The sequence below is a fragment of the Somniosus microcephalus genome, chromosome 18 (genome assembly GCF_052327205.1).
Source record: "Somniosus microcephalus isolate GS21.2 chromosome 18, FLI_Smic_1.0, whole genome shotgun sequence".
NCBI classification, from domain to species: Eukaryota; Metazoa; Chordata; class Chondrichthyes; order Squaliformes; family Somniosidae; genus Somniosus; species Somniosus microcephalus.
In genome coordinates this window covers 19851741-19866151 of record NC_141004.1, presented here as the reverse complement: position 1 = coordinate 19866151, position 14411 = coordinate 19851741, and the positions used below count along the sequence as shown (strand labels likewise).

Genomic DNA, 14411 nt, shown 5'->3' with positions numbered 1-14411 from the left:
CAATAATTTTCCAACACTGATGTTAGGCTCACTGGCCTGTAGTTCCCCGGTTTTTCCCTACTCCCCTTCTTGAATAATGGTACTACATTAGCGGTTCTCCAGTCCTCTGGCACATCCCCTGTGGCCAGAGAGGTTCTGAATATATGTGTTAGAGCCCCCGCAACCTCTTCCTTTGCCTCACACAGCAGCCTGGGATACATTTCATCCGGGCCTGGGGATTTATCCATTTTTAGGCCTGCTAAAACCGCCAATACCTCCTCCCTCTCGATGTTAATATGTTCGAGCATATCACAGTCCCCCCGCCCTATTTCTATGTCTACATCGTCCCTCTCCATAGTGAAAACAGATGCAAAAAATTCATTTAGAACCCCTCCTACATCTTCCGGCTCCACACACACATTGCCACTTTTGTCCCTAATGGGCCCTATTTTTTCCCTAGTTATCCTCTTACCCTTAATATACTTATAAAACATCTTAGGATTTTCCTTTATTTTGCTCGCCAGTGTTATTTCATGACCCCTCCTTGATCTCTTAATTTCTTTTTTAAGTATCCCCCTGCACTTTTTGTACTCCTCTAGGGCTTCCTCCGTCTTTAGCCTTTTGTATCTGCCAAAAGCCCTCCTTTTTTTTTCTAATCCATTCTCGTATATCCCCTGACATCCAAGGTTCCCTGTGGTTTTTGGAACCACCCTTGACCTTTACGGGAACATGTTGCCATTGTATGATCTCAATCTCCCTTCTGAAAGCCTCCCATTGCTCTGATGCGGATTTTCCTACAAGTAGCTGATCCCAGTCCATTTTGGCCAGATCCTGCCTTATCCTATTAAAATCGGCCTTCCCCCAATTTAGAACCTTTATTTCCGGCCCATCCCTGTCCTTTTCCATGACCACCTTAAATCTCACCATATTATGGTCACTGTCACTAAAGTGCTCACCTACTAGCACTTCTTCCACTTGGCCGGCCACATTCCCTAGAATTAGGTCCAGTACTGCCCCCTCTCTTGTAGGACCTTCTACATGCTGGCTCAAAAAGCTCTCCTGGATGCACTTTAAGAATTCTACACCCTCTCTGCCTTTCACACTCTGACTATCCCAGTTAATATTGGGGAAGTTGAAATCCCCCATTATTATTACCCTATTATTTGCACATTTCTCTGAGATTTGCCTACATATCAGTACTGGGTTCTTTGCTTTTTGTGGTATATATCAATGATTTGGACTTGAATGTAAGACGTATGATTAAGAAGTTTGCAGATGATACAAAAATTGGCCTTGTGGTGGTTGATGAAGAAAGAAGCTGCAGGAAGATATCAGTGGACTGGTCAGGTGGGCAGAACAGTGGCAAATGGAATTCAATCTGGCGAAGTGTGAGGTAATGCATTTGGGGAGAGCTAACAAGGCAAATAATACACATTAAATGGTAGGACACTGAAGTGCAGAAGATCAGAGGGACCTTGGAGTGCATGTCCACAGATCCCTGAAGGTAGCAGGACAGGTAGATAAGGTGGTTAAGAAGGCATACAGGATACTTTCCTTTATTAGCCGAGGCATAGAATATAAGAGCAGGGAGGTTATGCTTGAACTGTATAAAACACTAGTTAGGCCGCAGCTAGAATACTGCGTGCAGTTCTGGTCACCACATTACAGGAAGGATGTGATTGCACTAGAGAGGGTGCGGAGGAGATTTGCGAAGATGTTGCCTGGGCTGGGGAATTTTAGCTATGAGGAAAAACTGGATAGGCTGGGGTTGTTTTCTTTGGAACACAGGAGGCTGAGGGAGAGACCTAATTGAGGTGTATAAAATTATGAGTGGCCTAGAGAGAGTGGCTAGGAAGGACCGATTTCCCTTAGCAGAGGGGTCAATAACCAGGGGGCATAGATTTAAAGTAATTGGTAGGAGGATTAGAGGGGATTTGAGGAGAGCTTTTTTCACCCAGAGGGTGGTGGGGGTCTGGAACTCACTGCCTGAAAGGGTGGTAGAGGCAGAGACCCTCGATCACATTTAAAAAGTACTTGGATATGCACTTGAAGTGCCGTAACCTACAGGGCTACGGACCAAGAGCTGGAAAGTGGGATTAGGCTGGAGAGCTCTTTGTCGGCCGGCACGGACACGATGGGCCGAATGGCCTCCTTGTGTACTGTAAATTTCTATGAAATGAAATCTTGTGGTTTTATTGATGCGTAATTCTATGTTCTGTGTTGGGCGAAAAACAAAGACATTGTGGATGTAAGTAATGCTGCGTAGTTACATTGCAAAACAACATCAAGAAATAGGTGAGATACTGCTAGGGACCACATGCTGTGGCACCAAGTCCTGCTCCTGTGCAGTGGTTTCTACAGTGCCTGCAGAATAGAAATACTGTACAATATTTTCTGCTTGCTATATATTCCCCAATGACTGGGTAAGATATCACAAGCCAAAGCAGCACCGCTCGTTGTTGAGGTAAGTCCTGCTGCTGGTTTAATTGGAAAGTATAACGTAAGCTTATTTAGGGCTTATGTTAACAGTTGTCTAAATGCTCGGTAATTTTAACTGCTGTTCTGTGAGCATATATAGTATTACTAGCTGGAGTGCCCGGCAGTGCCGAGGGTTTTTTGAGGGCATGATGTTATGAAAAAGGTAGAAATAATTTTTATATATTATAATGAGTTTGTCTGGGGGAGAGAGAGAGACAGACTGCGGGTGAAGAAGGGCGGCCGCCATTTTGTGAGGTCGGCGGGAAGTTCCCTCACCCACCTCCTCTCTCCCTCCCCCTCTCTCTCCCTGCCCCTGTCTCTCCCTGCCCCTCTCCTCTCCCTCTGACTCACCACGGTACCAGAACAGAGCATATCCGACACCGGGAGTCCGGGTGCCCATCGCTCTGAAGCGAGTCCGGGGTTCCTCATGGTTAACGCTGCCGGCCTTTGGACCCGGTTGGCCGGGCAGCAGTGGAACGCCTTTCGCTCCGGACTCCCATGTCCGATATCGGTCGGGGACGGCTCGTGTGAAAGCCCCGGTTTTCCCGGTCCCGCACTCACGGCGAGAGAGAGAGAGAAATTTTTTAAGCTTCAGGCCCGGCCGGTCTGTAATGGCCGCCACTCACCTCAGTAACGGCAGTTTGAAGGATTAGGCCCCGCCCACAAACGCCATGAAATGCCCCCCCCCCCCCGTGACGCACCGATTGGTCAACCATCAGGGCACTGAACTGTAGGATTGGTCAACCATCTCATCACTCAACGCTAATGAGCGGTGGGATTGGTCAACCGCTAATGAGCGGATTTTTCCCCGTTTTTTGTCTACTGTCCGAACAATTTTTGTCTGACCAAAAAGTAAAGACACCTAGTAGACTCCACTAATCATAAGCTTTCTTTTGATATATAACATGTGTAGGTACGCTCTATAACTTTTGAGTGATGCTCAGACAGACAGAACTATCCTTTTTTAAAATTTATTTTATTTTATATATATAATAATATATATATATAGAAGATAGACGTTGGTATCCTTTTTCAGTTTTAAGATGTTCATCAAACCATGTGTTTTATTTTGTCCTGTTTCTCGCGGTGAGCTGACTGGAGACAATTTTTGTTTTAAACTTGGTGGACGTCACGGAAAGTAAATGCAGGATAATTTGAAGTCTTAATTTGTTTCTGTTTCAGTGTAGATAGACGGTTAAAGGACAGGAGAGCCTCTGGTGACCCGATTTTAAGAAGGGTGCAGATGCATTGCTGGATAGTAAAAGGGGAGCATGAGGGAACTCCTTTCACCTGCAGTCCAAATCAATGTGTGTTCTCTTTTTTGGCTGCACGGCCCATTCAAAATTTCCCATTCAAAAGCTGGTAAGCGACCTGCGCGGGACCTCCAGATGGCCGAGCAGCTTTGCAGGAACGTTGGTTCACTTGCAGTTTAAGCAGTTCTGGGGGTACAGTTGGAGGTGGCTAAAATAAACGTGGTGGTTGTTTATCCTTTCTTGATGAATCTGGCTGGTTGGTGTCCGAAAGTCATGCTGCAGTTGTACAGGGCCTTGGTGAGACCACACCTTGAGTATTGTGTGCAGTTTTGGTCGCTTTATCTGAGGAAGGACGTTCTTGCCATGGAGGGAGTGCAGCGAAGATTCACCAGACTGATACCTGGGATGGCAGGAATGATGTATGAGGAGAGATTGGGTCGATGGGGCTTATACTCGCTGGAGTTTAGAAGAATGAGAGGGGATCTCATTGAAACTTATAAAATTCTGACAGGACTGGACAGACTAGATGCAGGACAGATGTTCCCGATGGTCGGGGAGTCCAGAACCAGGGGTCACAGTCTAAGGATAAGGGGTAAGCCATTTAAGACTGAGATGAGGAGGAATTTCTTCACCCAGAGACTGGTGAACCTGTGGAATTCTCTACCACAGAAGGCAGTTGAGGCCAATTCATTAAATATATTCAAGAAGGAGTTAGATATATTTCTTAAGGCTAAAGGGATCAAGAGATATGGGGAGAAAGCAGGGACCGGGTACTGAATTTGGATGATCAGCCATGATCGCATTGAATGGCGGAGCAGGCTCGAGGGGCCGAATGGCCTACTCCTGCTCCTATCTTCTATGTTTCTATGTCATGTACATTTGCTAAATATACTTGATCTGGACTCCACTAATTTTGACGGCAAAAGTTCAGGAAGTTTCCCAAAGGCAAAACGTGGCCAGCATATTGTTTGCAAGCACTTACAGAAAGTTAACTTCTAGCTGATTTTTGTTACTTAAATTACTCTAATCTTCAATCTGCTGATTGGCAGCTGAGATTCCCGTCTGCAAGGAATGCACCTGGTCGGAGGCACGTGGCCTGTTTTGGAATCTGATCACTCAGTTTATTTATCCCTTGGTTGCATGGCAGGTGTAAGGATGTGTAGCAAAACATTTATTTTAGTTAAGTCTGTTATAGGTAGGAAAGAGATAAAAGCAGTAGAAAATTTGCACCATAGATTTACTGGAATGTTACCGGGAATGAGGGATTATAGTTATGAAGAGACACTTGAGAAGGAAGAGCTTTTTTAAATCAGGGCTGAGAAGGTTATGGGTAACCTGATGGAGGTCTTCGGGTTTGTAAAGAGTTATGATGAGGTAAATAGTGATTGTTTTCACTAGGTCAGCGAGACACTAATGAGAGGACACAAATGTAAGATGATCACCAAAAGAATTAAAGGGTTAGAATTGGAATTTTCTGTCACACAATGTAGTTGAAGCAAATATGTACAGATTGTTCATAGAAGAGGAAAAGAAAAGGCTATATGGAGCAAGCAGGAGAGGGTTAGAGTAGGTGGCTCAAAGAATAGTACCAGTGCAGACTCAATGGGCCATTTGGCCCAGTTTCTGTGTTGTAACATTCTACGCTTAAAATCCAACCAGTTTATAACGCAAGAGTTGTAGCCATAAAAATGCTCGAGTTGTACAGTATCGCCATTCAACTTCACCGAGCAATTCATCGAGTGGCATGCACTGATTGCATTAAAAGCATTTTTGAGGGAGGCTCCGTTAGGTATTCCTGTTTGGTGTGATTGTGTAAGGTGCATGTTCAACAGTTAGTGCTTATTAAAATATTGATGGAACAAGAGCTTAAGAGGATTGTTGCTGATTTGAGGGTTAACTTTTTTAACCCCAACTATGGATACAAAACCTATATGGCCACAATGATGACCATTTTACCATCCGTGTGGGCTGTACAGTAGTGAGGCTACTTAATCCATTCCTTCTGTGAAACTCTGACTCCGATAGAATCAGTAAAGCTGATCACGGGACTGAAATCACTTCAATGATAAGAGAGGATTTAAAGAGAGGTAAGCAGCCAGTGGAGACCTTATGGGTTGAATTAAGAAATAGGAAAGGATCTTAGAGTGTAGTGGGAGTTGTGTATAGGCCCCTGGTAGCAGCTGTGAAGTGTTGGATTGTATAAATGCAGAGATTAGATAAGCGGGTAGCAAAGGCAGAGTGGTTTTAATGAAGGATTTTAACTTTCATATAGATTGGGAAAAGTAGACGGGCACCTGTCAGAAAGGTAGTTAATTTCTTGTAGAAAACTATCCCGGACACACACAACAATATGTCCTAGAGGCAACAAGGGGGCAACCCATATTAGATTTAGTAATGAGCCCTGAGCCAGATTTAGTCAACGGCCTAACTGCGTGAACATTTATCCAATAGCAATCATAACATGATCGAGTTCAACGTAGCTTTTGAAAAGATTCTAGATTTTAGGTAAGGCCGACTTCAATGGGATGAGGCAGAGACTGTCCACAGTAAACTGGGTGAATCTGTTAATGGGTAAAACGACAGCAGATCAGTGGGAGATGTTCAAAAAAGAATTTAAGGTGATACAGAACCAGTTTATACCCCTGAGGGGCAAGAGCTCTACTTGCCCAAAAAAACAGCCATGGACAACTAAAGAGGTAAGGGACAGCGGACAACTAAAGAGGTAAGGGACAGCGGACAACTAAAGAGGTAAGGGACAGCATAAAACTAAAGGAAAGGGCATTCAAAAATGTATGGACACTCAAGAAATTCACTACCTTTCTGACAGGTGCCAGAAATAGCACCAATCCTGGCGAATGGGAAAGATGCAAAGAACAGCAAAGGTTCACAAAACAGAGAGCAAGAGCTACAAAAAGGGAGTACGAGAAGTAACTTGCAAGGGATATCAAAATCAACACACAGAACTTTACAGTTACATTAGGAAAAAGAGGGTGATCAGGAGCAATGTTGGCCCCTTAAAAACTGAAAGTGGCGATATTGTCAATGACCATGTGGAAATGGCGAACGTTGTTGAATAATTACTTTGCATCACATCAGTATTTACAGTAGAAGAGAATAGCATGCTGGAAATCCCAAAGAAACTAATATTGAATCGGGGACAGGGACTGAATAAAACCAATGTAAGTAAATGAACAGTAATAAAGAAGATAATGGCACTAAAGAGTGACAAATCCCCAGGACCAGATGGTTTCCAGCCCAGGGTTTAAAGGAAGTAGGTGAGCACACTGCAGATGCCCTAACTATAATCTTCCAAAATTCTCGAGATTCAGGAACTGTCCGTTTAGATTGGAAAATTGCACATGTCACTCTGCTTTTTAAGAATGGTGAGAGGGGGAAACCAGGGAATTATAGACCAGTTAGCCTGTTGTCGAGAAATTGCAAAAGTCTATAATTAAGCACTGTGGGAGCACCTTCACCACACGGACTGCAGCGGTTCAAGAAGGCGGCTCACCACCACCTTCTCGCGGGCAATTACGGATGGGTTTTAAATGCCCACATCCCAGGAACTAAAAATTTTTTTTTTTTTTTTTTAAGTTTCTTGAGCGATTTGACTTGTAGAGGCATTAAAAAGTCCCAGGGTGTGCTGTTATGTCTCTAATGTTGGAAAAGATCCAATGGTCCTGTTTGATTTCTAGTGTGAGTTTAGGGCAGTTGGTTCACGGATACACTGGCAAATAGAAGGAAATCTTTGGCTACATTTTGTATCCAGGTGTTATTAAATAAATAACACTAGAGTCTTCTCGGCTGAGGCACCTTTTTTTATTGGTTTGTTGCCCATTGCTACTTGCCTTGACGGCATTAACATCGAACCACATTGGACTGGAATCAGGTGTAGGCCAGACCAGGTAGCAGTTGCAGGTTCCCGTCCCTGAAAGGCATTCGTAATCTAGTTGTGTTTTTAGGCAATCTGAGATTTTTCTGGTGATGGTCAATAAACTAGTAGATGTACTGAATTCAGTTTCGCCGCTTGTCGTGGTGGTCTTTGACTTCACAATCTGGGTTTCCAGTCTAGTATTGTAACTGCTCTACCGTCATGTCATATAGCTTGCCTCACCGTGTGCGCTTAATAAGCATCAGCACAAATTTCATGTTCGTGTTTATGAAGGAGCACAAAATGCTTTTAAAATCCTAAACTTTGTTTAAAAAAAAATACAGCGCTGTTTTTATTAAAAAAAAAAAAAAAATCCTGAATTGTGTTTAGTTGGGACCAACATGAAAATGCGTAATGGTTGTATGGCTGAATTTCACAATTGTTCAATATTATTATAGAAGGGGATTCTGGAAGTGATGCAGACTTTTATGTGGAAGATGATGATGACAGCGACTACGAGAGCTCTTTGAAGAAAAGCAAAAAGGGAAGGAAGACTAAAACAGTACCTGAAAAGAAAGAAAAGAAGACGCCCAAGCCCAGGCTCAGCGCCACAGGTAAGCTGCACGCTACTGTTGATGGAGAAGTTACCATGCAGGGGATCGGCTCAAGTTCTCCTTGTTAAACCAAGGTTAAAGGCAAAGGATCGTAGTGTAGTTCACCACCGCGAGTGTAAAAGAGAAGGCCAGGGAAATCAAGTACTTGGGTGATGCTAAGCTGGGCTTTTAAAAGAATGCAGGTTAGAGAAAGGAGGAATGACTCGACAAGGCACGAGATTCCACCGTTTTTAGGTTCTGAGGGGGAAAACTGAATTGGCGTAGGAAACTGCGATAAGTTTTCATTTCTACACGTGTAAGACGGGTGTATTTGGAGCCATGAGGGAAAGTTAAAAGGAACATTGACTGACTCAGAGTATCAATCAAATTGATCAACGAGAGATGAAAAAGGTTGCAACAGAGAAAGTGGTTGCAAGTTAATTCAGGTGTGTCCTGGGGCATTGGTGCTTGTTGTGAATGGTCACCGTTGAAATCATTCTCGTGGTTTAAAAATATTCATGCTAAGCTGCTCTGCTGGGAAAGTGATTTGCTGGTTTTATTTGCATTTGCGATCGTTTTTCATTCCTGTACTCTTGGCCACTAAGGGAATCAAGGGATCGGGCAGGAAAGTGGAGATGAGGTAGAAGATCAGCCGTGATCTTATTGAATGGCAGAGCCGTATGGCCTACTCCTGCTCCTATTTCTTATGTTCTTAAGACTTTTCATCGATTTGCATCCGCCCCCTAAGTTTTAGAACACCTACTCAAACGTCCTTTTTAATGTTTTAGCAGGGGTAGTCAAGATACAAAAACTAAATTTGAGAAAGGAGTACGAATTCGAAGAATCTCTAATGTGATTGTTGTGTATTTTACAGGTGTGTGCTCAAGCGTGTTTAAAGGTTCTAAACTTTTATGAACACCGAATTCATGTCACAAAGCTTCAGAATAAACACAGTTGTAACATGCAAGCAGCCTTTTTCTTTTCTCTTTCCTCAATTCTGCTGGATTGGAATTTGGGATGGATTTACGGTAGTCTATCTATCCACTAATACTAAAAATCTTACTCAGTAATGCTTCTCCAGATTTCAACAGAATTTAAATCTTGATACTAGGTTTCTTTGGAAAAATAGTTGCGCCCAATAATGTCCAACTGTGCAGTTGCACGGCCAAGAATTGATGCAGCACCTCAGTATTTGAGACATTATCACTCCATGATCTTTGAAGCACTTTTAATTAACTTTCACCCAATTTGAGCAAATTTCCCATGACCTAATTCTTGGCTCCTTTCAACATTTGACCAGCTGTATTACTTTATTTATGCATGTACAGGAAACTCTTTTATCCGGGACCGGCGTGGTGCCGGTTGATCAAAAAGTCCGGATTACAGAGAGGTATACTTAGTAAGATACGACAGCCCCGTACACGGCCACAGGTGCAGGAGCCCCGGTTACACGGCCACAGATCCAGGAGTCCCTGTTGCACGGCCACAGGTGCAGGAGCCCCGGTTACACGGCCACAGATCCAGGAGTCCCTGTTGCACGGCCACAGATTCAGGAACCCCGGTTACACGGCCACAGATCCAGGAGTCCCTGTTGCATGGCCACAGATTCAGGAACCCCGGTTACACGGCCACAGATCCAGGAGCCCCTGTTGCATGGCCACAGATTCAGGAACCCCGGTTACACAGCCACAGATCCAGGAGTCCCTGTTGCATGGCCACAGATTCAGGAACCCCGGTTACACGGCCACAGATCCAGGAGTCCCTGTTGCATGGCCACAGATTCAGGAACCCCGGTTACACGGCCACAGATCCAGGAGTCCCTGTTGCATGGCCACAGATTCAGGAACCCCGGTTACACGGCCACAGATCCAGGAGCCCCTGTTGCATGGCCACAGATTCAGGAACCCCGGTTACACAGCCACAGATCCAGGAGCCCCTGTTGCACGGCCACAGATTCAGGAACCCCGGTTACACGGCCACTAATATAAAGTAAAACTTACCGGGACCTACTCCTGAATTTTGCTGGTTAAGAGAGGTTTCTGGTTATTTAGGTGCCAGTTAAGAGAGAGTTTCCTGCATTTATACAGTTTTGTAGAAATTAACAAGCATTAAATTTTAGCAAAACTTTTAAGTACGCTGTATTTTTACATACAAGTTTTTGAAAATTATTGCGTGCTATTGGCTTTTCCTTTTCAACTTCCAAATGCAAGTAATTGGGCTGCCATTCAAATTGGATGGAAAGCGAAAAGGGACACGGTTCCCTTTTTAAAAAAATAAAAAAAAATTATCGCAAAACAGTCAGAAATGTGGCCCTCCTTCACTCCTGTTGTTACATGGCCTTATTTTGGAGGCATTCCTCTTGTGATCATCACACAGCTCATTGTAGATTGCAGGCAGCCATCGAAGCTTTGGCAAAAGCAAAATACTGCGGATGCTGGAAATCCAAAGTAAAAAGAGAAAATGCTGGAAATACTCAGCAGGTCAGACAGCATCTGTGGGGAGAGAGAGAAACAGAGTTAACGTTTCAGGTCGATGACCCTTTGTCAGAACTGGAAAAGGTTAGAGATGTAACAGGTTTTTAAGCAAGTGCAGGGGCAGGGGAGGAAAGAACAAAAAGGAAGGTCTGTGGTGGGATAGAAGGCAGGAGAGATTAAAAGACAAAAGGGATGATGGTGCACGGCAAAAAGAGATGGTAATGGGACTAGTAAAGAAGCAAAAGCTAAGTCTAGAAGCGGTGTAAACGGGAAAGGCAGAATCATCAACCGCTGCCATGTGAAAAAATAGGGTGTCTCCACAGATGCTGCCTGACCTGAGTATTTCCAGCAATTTCTGCTTTTATTTATTATTGAAGCTTTGGGTTTGGATGGCCATTATTTGGTACGTCGATGGGTCTTAAAATTGGCCTATCTACAAAGTTTATACTAAAAATTTGAGTTTAATGTGTCTTGGGAATTCTGCTGCAATATTTACTTCAACTACATGCCTCCACCTCCCAGAATGGAAGTACCATTTTGTTCAGAGCTGTGCGGTTCTATGCAGCTGCAACCAGAGACATTCGATGGATCAAGCCAGTGCCTTTGCATTGCCGTGCTCCAAGCTGGCCTTGCATCATCGAGTTTCATGCCTCTGTTTTCCATAATGTTTTGTCATAGTTCATTTCTATGTGGTGGTTTAACAACTGTGGACGATTTTTTTTTAAATTACCTCCGATATGATTATGCTTCATTGTTGAATGTAGTTCAACATTCAGGTATAAACCTCACTCCCTACCTCGTGCTTCTATCTGACCTGGCACACACGGAGCTTCCTGTTTTGGTGTCTGCTGCAATGTGGTGACCTGCATCAGTAATTTAGTACCAATTTCCCCCGCTCCCTCAGTGTTTCCTTCATTTGACTACTACTTCAATCATATGTGGATGTTTTGATTTCTAATGTTTTCCAAGTCTAGAAAGGCTCGGGTGCTGATTTATGACCTTTCAGTGCCCAGCGTGCTGCTTACTGTATCTAATGAAGTGTTTCACCTGTCTTTTTTATGCTCTAAAAAAAAAAAAAAAAAAATGGATTTCCTATGCTTTTTATGCAGTGTTCAAGTGTTGTAATCTCTTTTACAGTTGCATTTAAATATCTCGTTCCTTTTGACTTTTTAATTGTACTCTTGTCTATTTGAATCTTGAATTGTTTTGAAATGGTCATCTTTGTAGCATAAAAGATGATTTGTTGTAGTGCAATTCTGAAGTATGTTTTCATATAATTACTGATTTGTGTATCTTTTACTTTTTAAGTCACCCCTGCAACTCCTAGTCCGGTAAAAGGCAAAGGAAAGGGGCGGGTTGCTGCCACAAAGGCATCACCACCTTCTAAGGGGCAACCACCCGAAAGCCCTGCTAAAGAGTCAAAGAAGGAGAAGAGTCCTCCACCAGAAACAAATGAGGAGGAAGAACCAGAAGAGGAGGAGGAGGAGGAGGAAGAAGAGGAGGAGGAGGAGGAGGAGGAAGAGGAAGAAGTTAATTCTGGGGATGACTGAACAATACAAGGGGATATTTTTTTATATAAGTAGAGTTAGAAAATGACTTCACTGACAGCTCGGTTCACAAGGTTTAGACACAGGACTTGTGTGTGTTTTTTTTTAGAGACTGTCCCTTTGTGTCCTGCAGACGTTATTAACAGAATCAAATCATTTAAATTTGGCTTGGTATTTTATGGGAGTTGCTTTGATCTTTTCAAAGTTAGGAACTGCAAACCTAGTGCGAATTGCTAGTATTTTTGTCTTTTTTTATAATGGCAATTTCAAGTGAAGCTGTGAAAAATCTGACAAAAACACTACAAAAGTAGTTTAGCAGCAAAAAATATGCCCGCAGTATGTTCAGATGAAGGCAAACCCTTCGGCCTATTTGATCTCATCCTTTCAGGAAACTAACTCTACCATCTTTCCATTACAGCATTGAATTGTTGCGTGCAAAACGGCAAACCCAGATGCAAACTTGTAACGTACAAGTACAGTTTATATAACAAACGATTCATCTTTTGCATACTCGCAAAAAAAAAACTGCACATTTTCTTGGTCTCCGGTGTTGAATGAATCCTTCCTGTGGATTCCTTTGTCTGAAATGTTTGACTGCAAAGTGTTTTTTTTTAAACAAAGGACAAGATCAAAGACTCCTGTAAATAAAACATCAGCTTAACTATCTCGGCCTTGTAAAATTTAGGTGCTGTACATACACGTAGCCAAATGACCTAGAAGTTTAGATGTAGCTTCATTTTAAAAATAGTTGTAGATTTTGCTTATAACCATTTTGAATCGTAACCTTAAGAGTAAATAAAAGTGTTTCTGGTGTCTTTTAAGGAAAAGCATCTGCCATTTACAACAATGCTAACTGATTACTATGTCTCCCAGTATATTATCTAAGCAGTTTCTAAAATTTGTCTCAATAGCATTGTAGTCTTTCACATGTGAATCATAAGTCGGTTAAGTAGATAAAACTAATGTTGTCTTAAAACAATTCCATCCATTTTAATTGAAAATGTGAACCCCTGTTGCATCCTTCCAGCATAACTAAATATCAAATGATCACAAATTAATCGTCCCCAGTCTACTATTTCAGTCCAAATTTAAGATTTATTTGGTCCACTCTTTCAACTATTTTAGTGTTATATATGTTAAGTTTAAAAAAAAAACTGATTGAATATTGTATTTTTAAGATATCTTAAACTTTTTGGGTCAGCCTAGATTTTTTTTTTAATAAACGCCCTGGGATTTCAATGGGCACGATCTTTTGTATTGCAAATCTAACCCGTTCACACATGGGAAATGTTGCATTGCAAGTGATGATTGTATCTAAAATAGTACGGTCAAGCTGTTCCAAGTAAATGAGTGGTGATGTGGGATGCTGTAATCCTGAAAAGCTATCACAAACTTGTCATTGGTAGTTCTACCGTCAATACTTTAGAGGTACGATATTGAAAAACAAAGAAAGCCAGATGGGAAAAGAAAAAGCTGCACACCACCAAAAATCGCCGAGTCATCAGGTCTGATCTTGTGAACTGAATTGTATTTTTTTTTTGCAGATTGAAATGTTTAAAAATGAATGTGATGGAATCCTGAAAAACTGCGCAATTGTTTCTGTATCAGCATTTTGTCAAAGCAGCCATATCTTTGTAAGTTACAAAAAAAAAAGAACTTGTACAGCCAATTCTTACGATGTTAACATCCGATTCACGTGGGCTTTCAATTTCTTTTGTTTTTATTTTCGCTACAGAACATTAAATGTCTGCTGGTGTAAAATGGTTTCTTCGAGCAATTATTTTGGAGGCTGTTAAAGGGGTGGGAGGGAGGAGCATTTTTGAAACACAACGATGTGTTCAGAGCAATGCACTTAAATGTAACTGTTGCTTGCAACAGCGCTTAAAAAATCTTTGCGCATGCTATTACATAGGATGTGTGAGATCACGGATTTTTAGACCTATATCATCCCTGGAATGCTGTTTGCAGCTGTCGGGTGCTTTCTGTTACATGGTACATGTTGAGATATCAATTTCTTCGCCCCCCCCCCCCCCCGCCCTTCCCATTTCCATTTCAGAGATCATAATTTTTTTCAGCCATGGGTATGTTGCTGTCGAATACTTTGTGGAAGATTATAAAGTACATATATTTGGTGGTGGGTGGGGGTGGTTGTTGTAATTAGCTTTGACTGTGTAACCTATCCACATTTTTTTAAAAAAACGTCATTCTAACCCAGT

The 14411-nt window shown here is 42.4% G+C and overlaps 1 protein-coding gene across 2 annotated transcripts in view; it reads left to right on the top strand.

Annotated features, from left to right (window-relative positions):
* The window catches only part of nucks1a (nuclear casein kinase and cyclin-dependent kinase substrate 1a), a 50060-nt gene extending 36104 nt beyond the window's left edge, over nucleotides 1-13956 (top strand). For both annotated transcript variants that reach the window (XM_086011155.1, XM_086011156.1), the window contains 2 exons: nucleotides 8040-8195; nucleotides 11957-13956. In XM_086011155.1, coding sequence (XP_085867281.1) covers nucleotides 8040-8195; nucleotides 11957-12198 — 398 coding nt within the window. In that variant the 3' untranslated portion in view covers nucleotides 12199-13956. The remainder of the gene's footprint in view (nucleotides 1-8039; nucleotides 8196-11956) is intronic.
* Nucleotides 13957-14411: the final 455 nt, after the last annotated feature.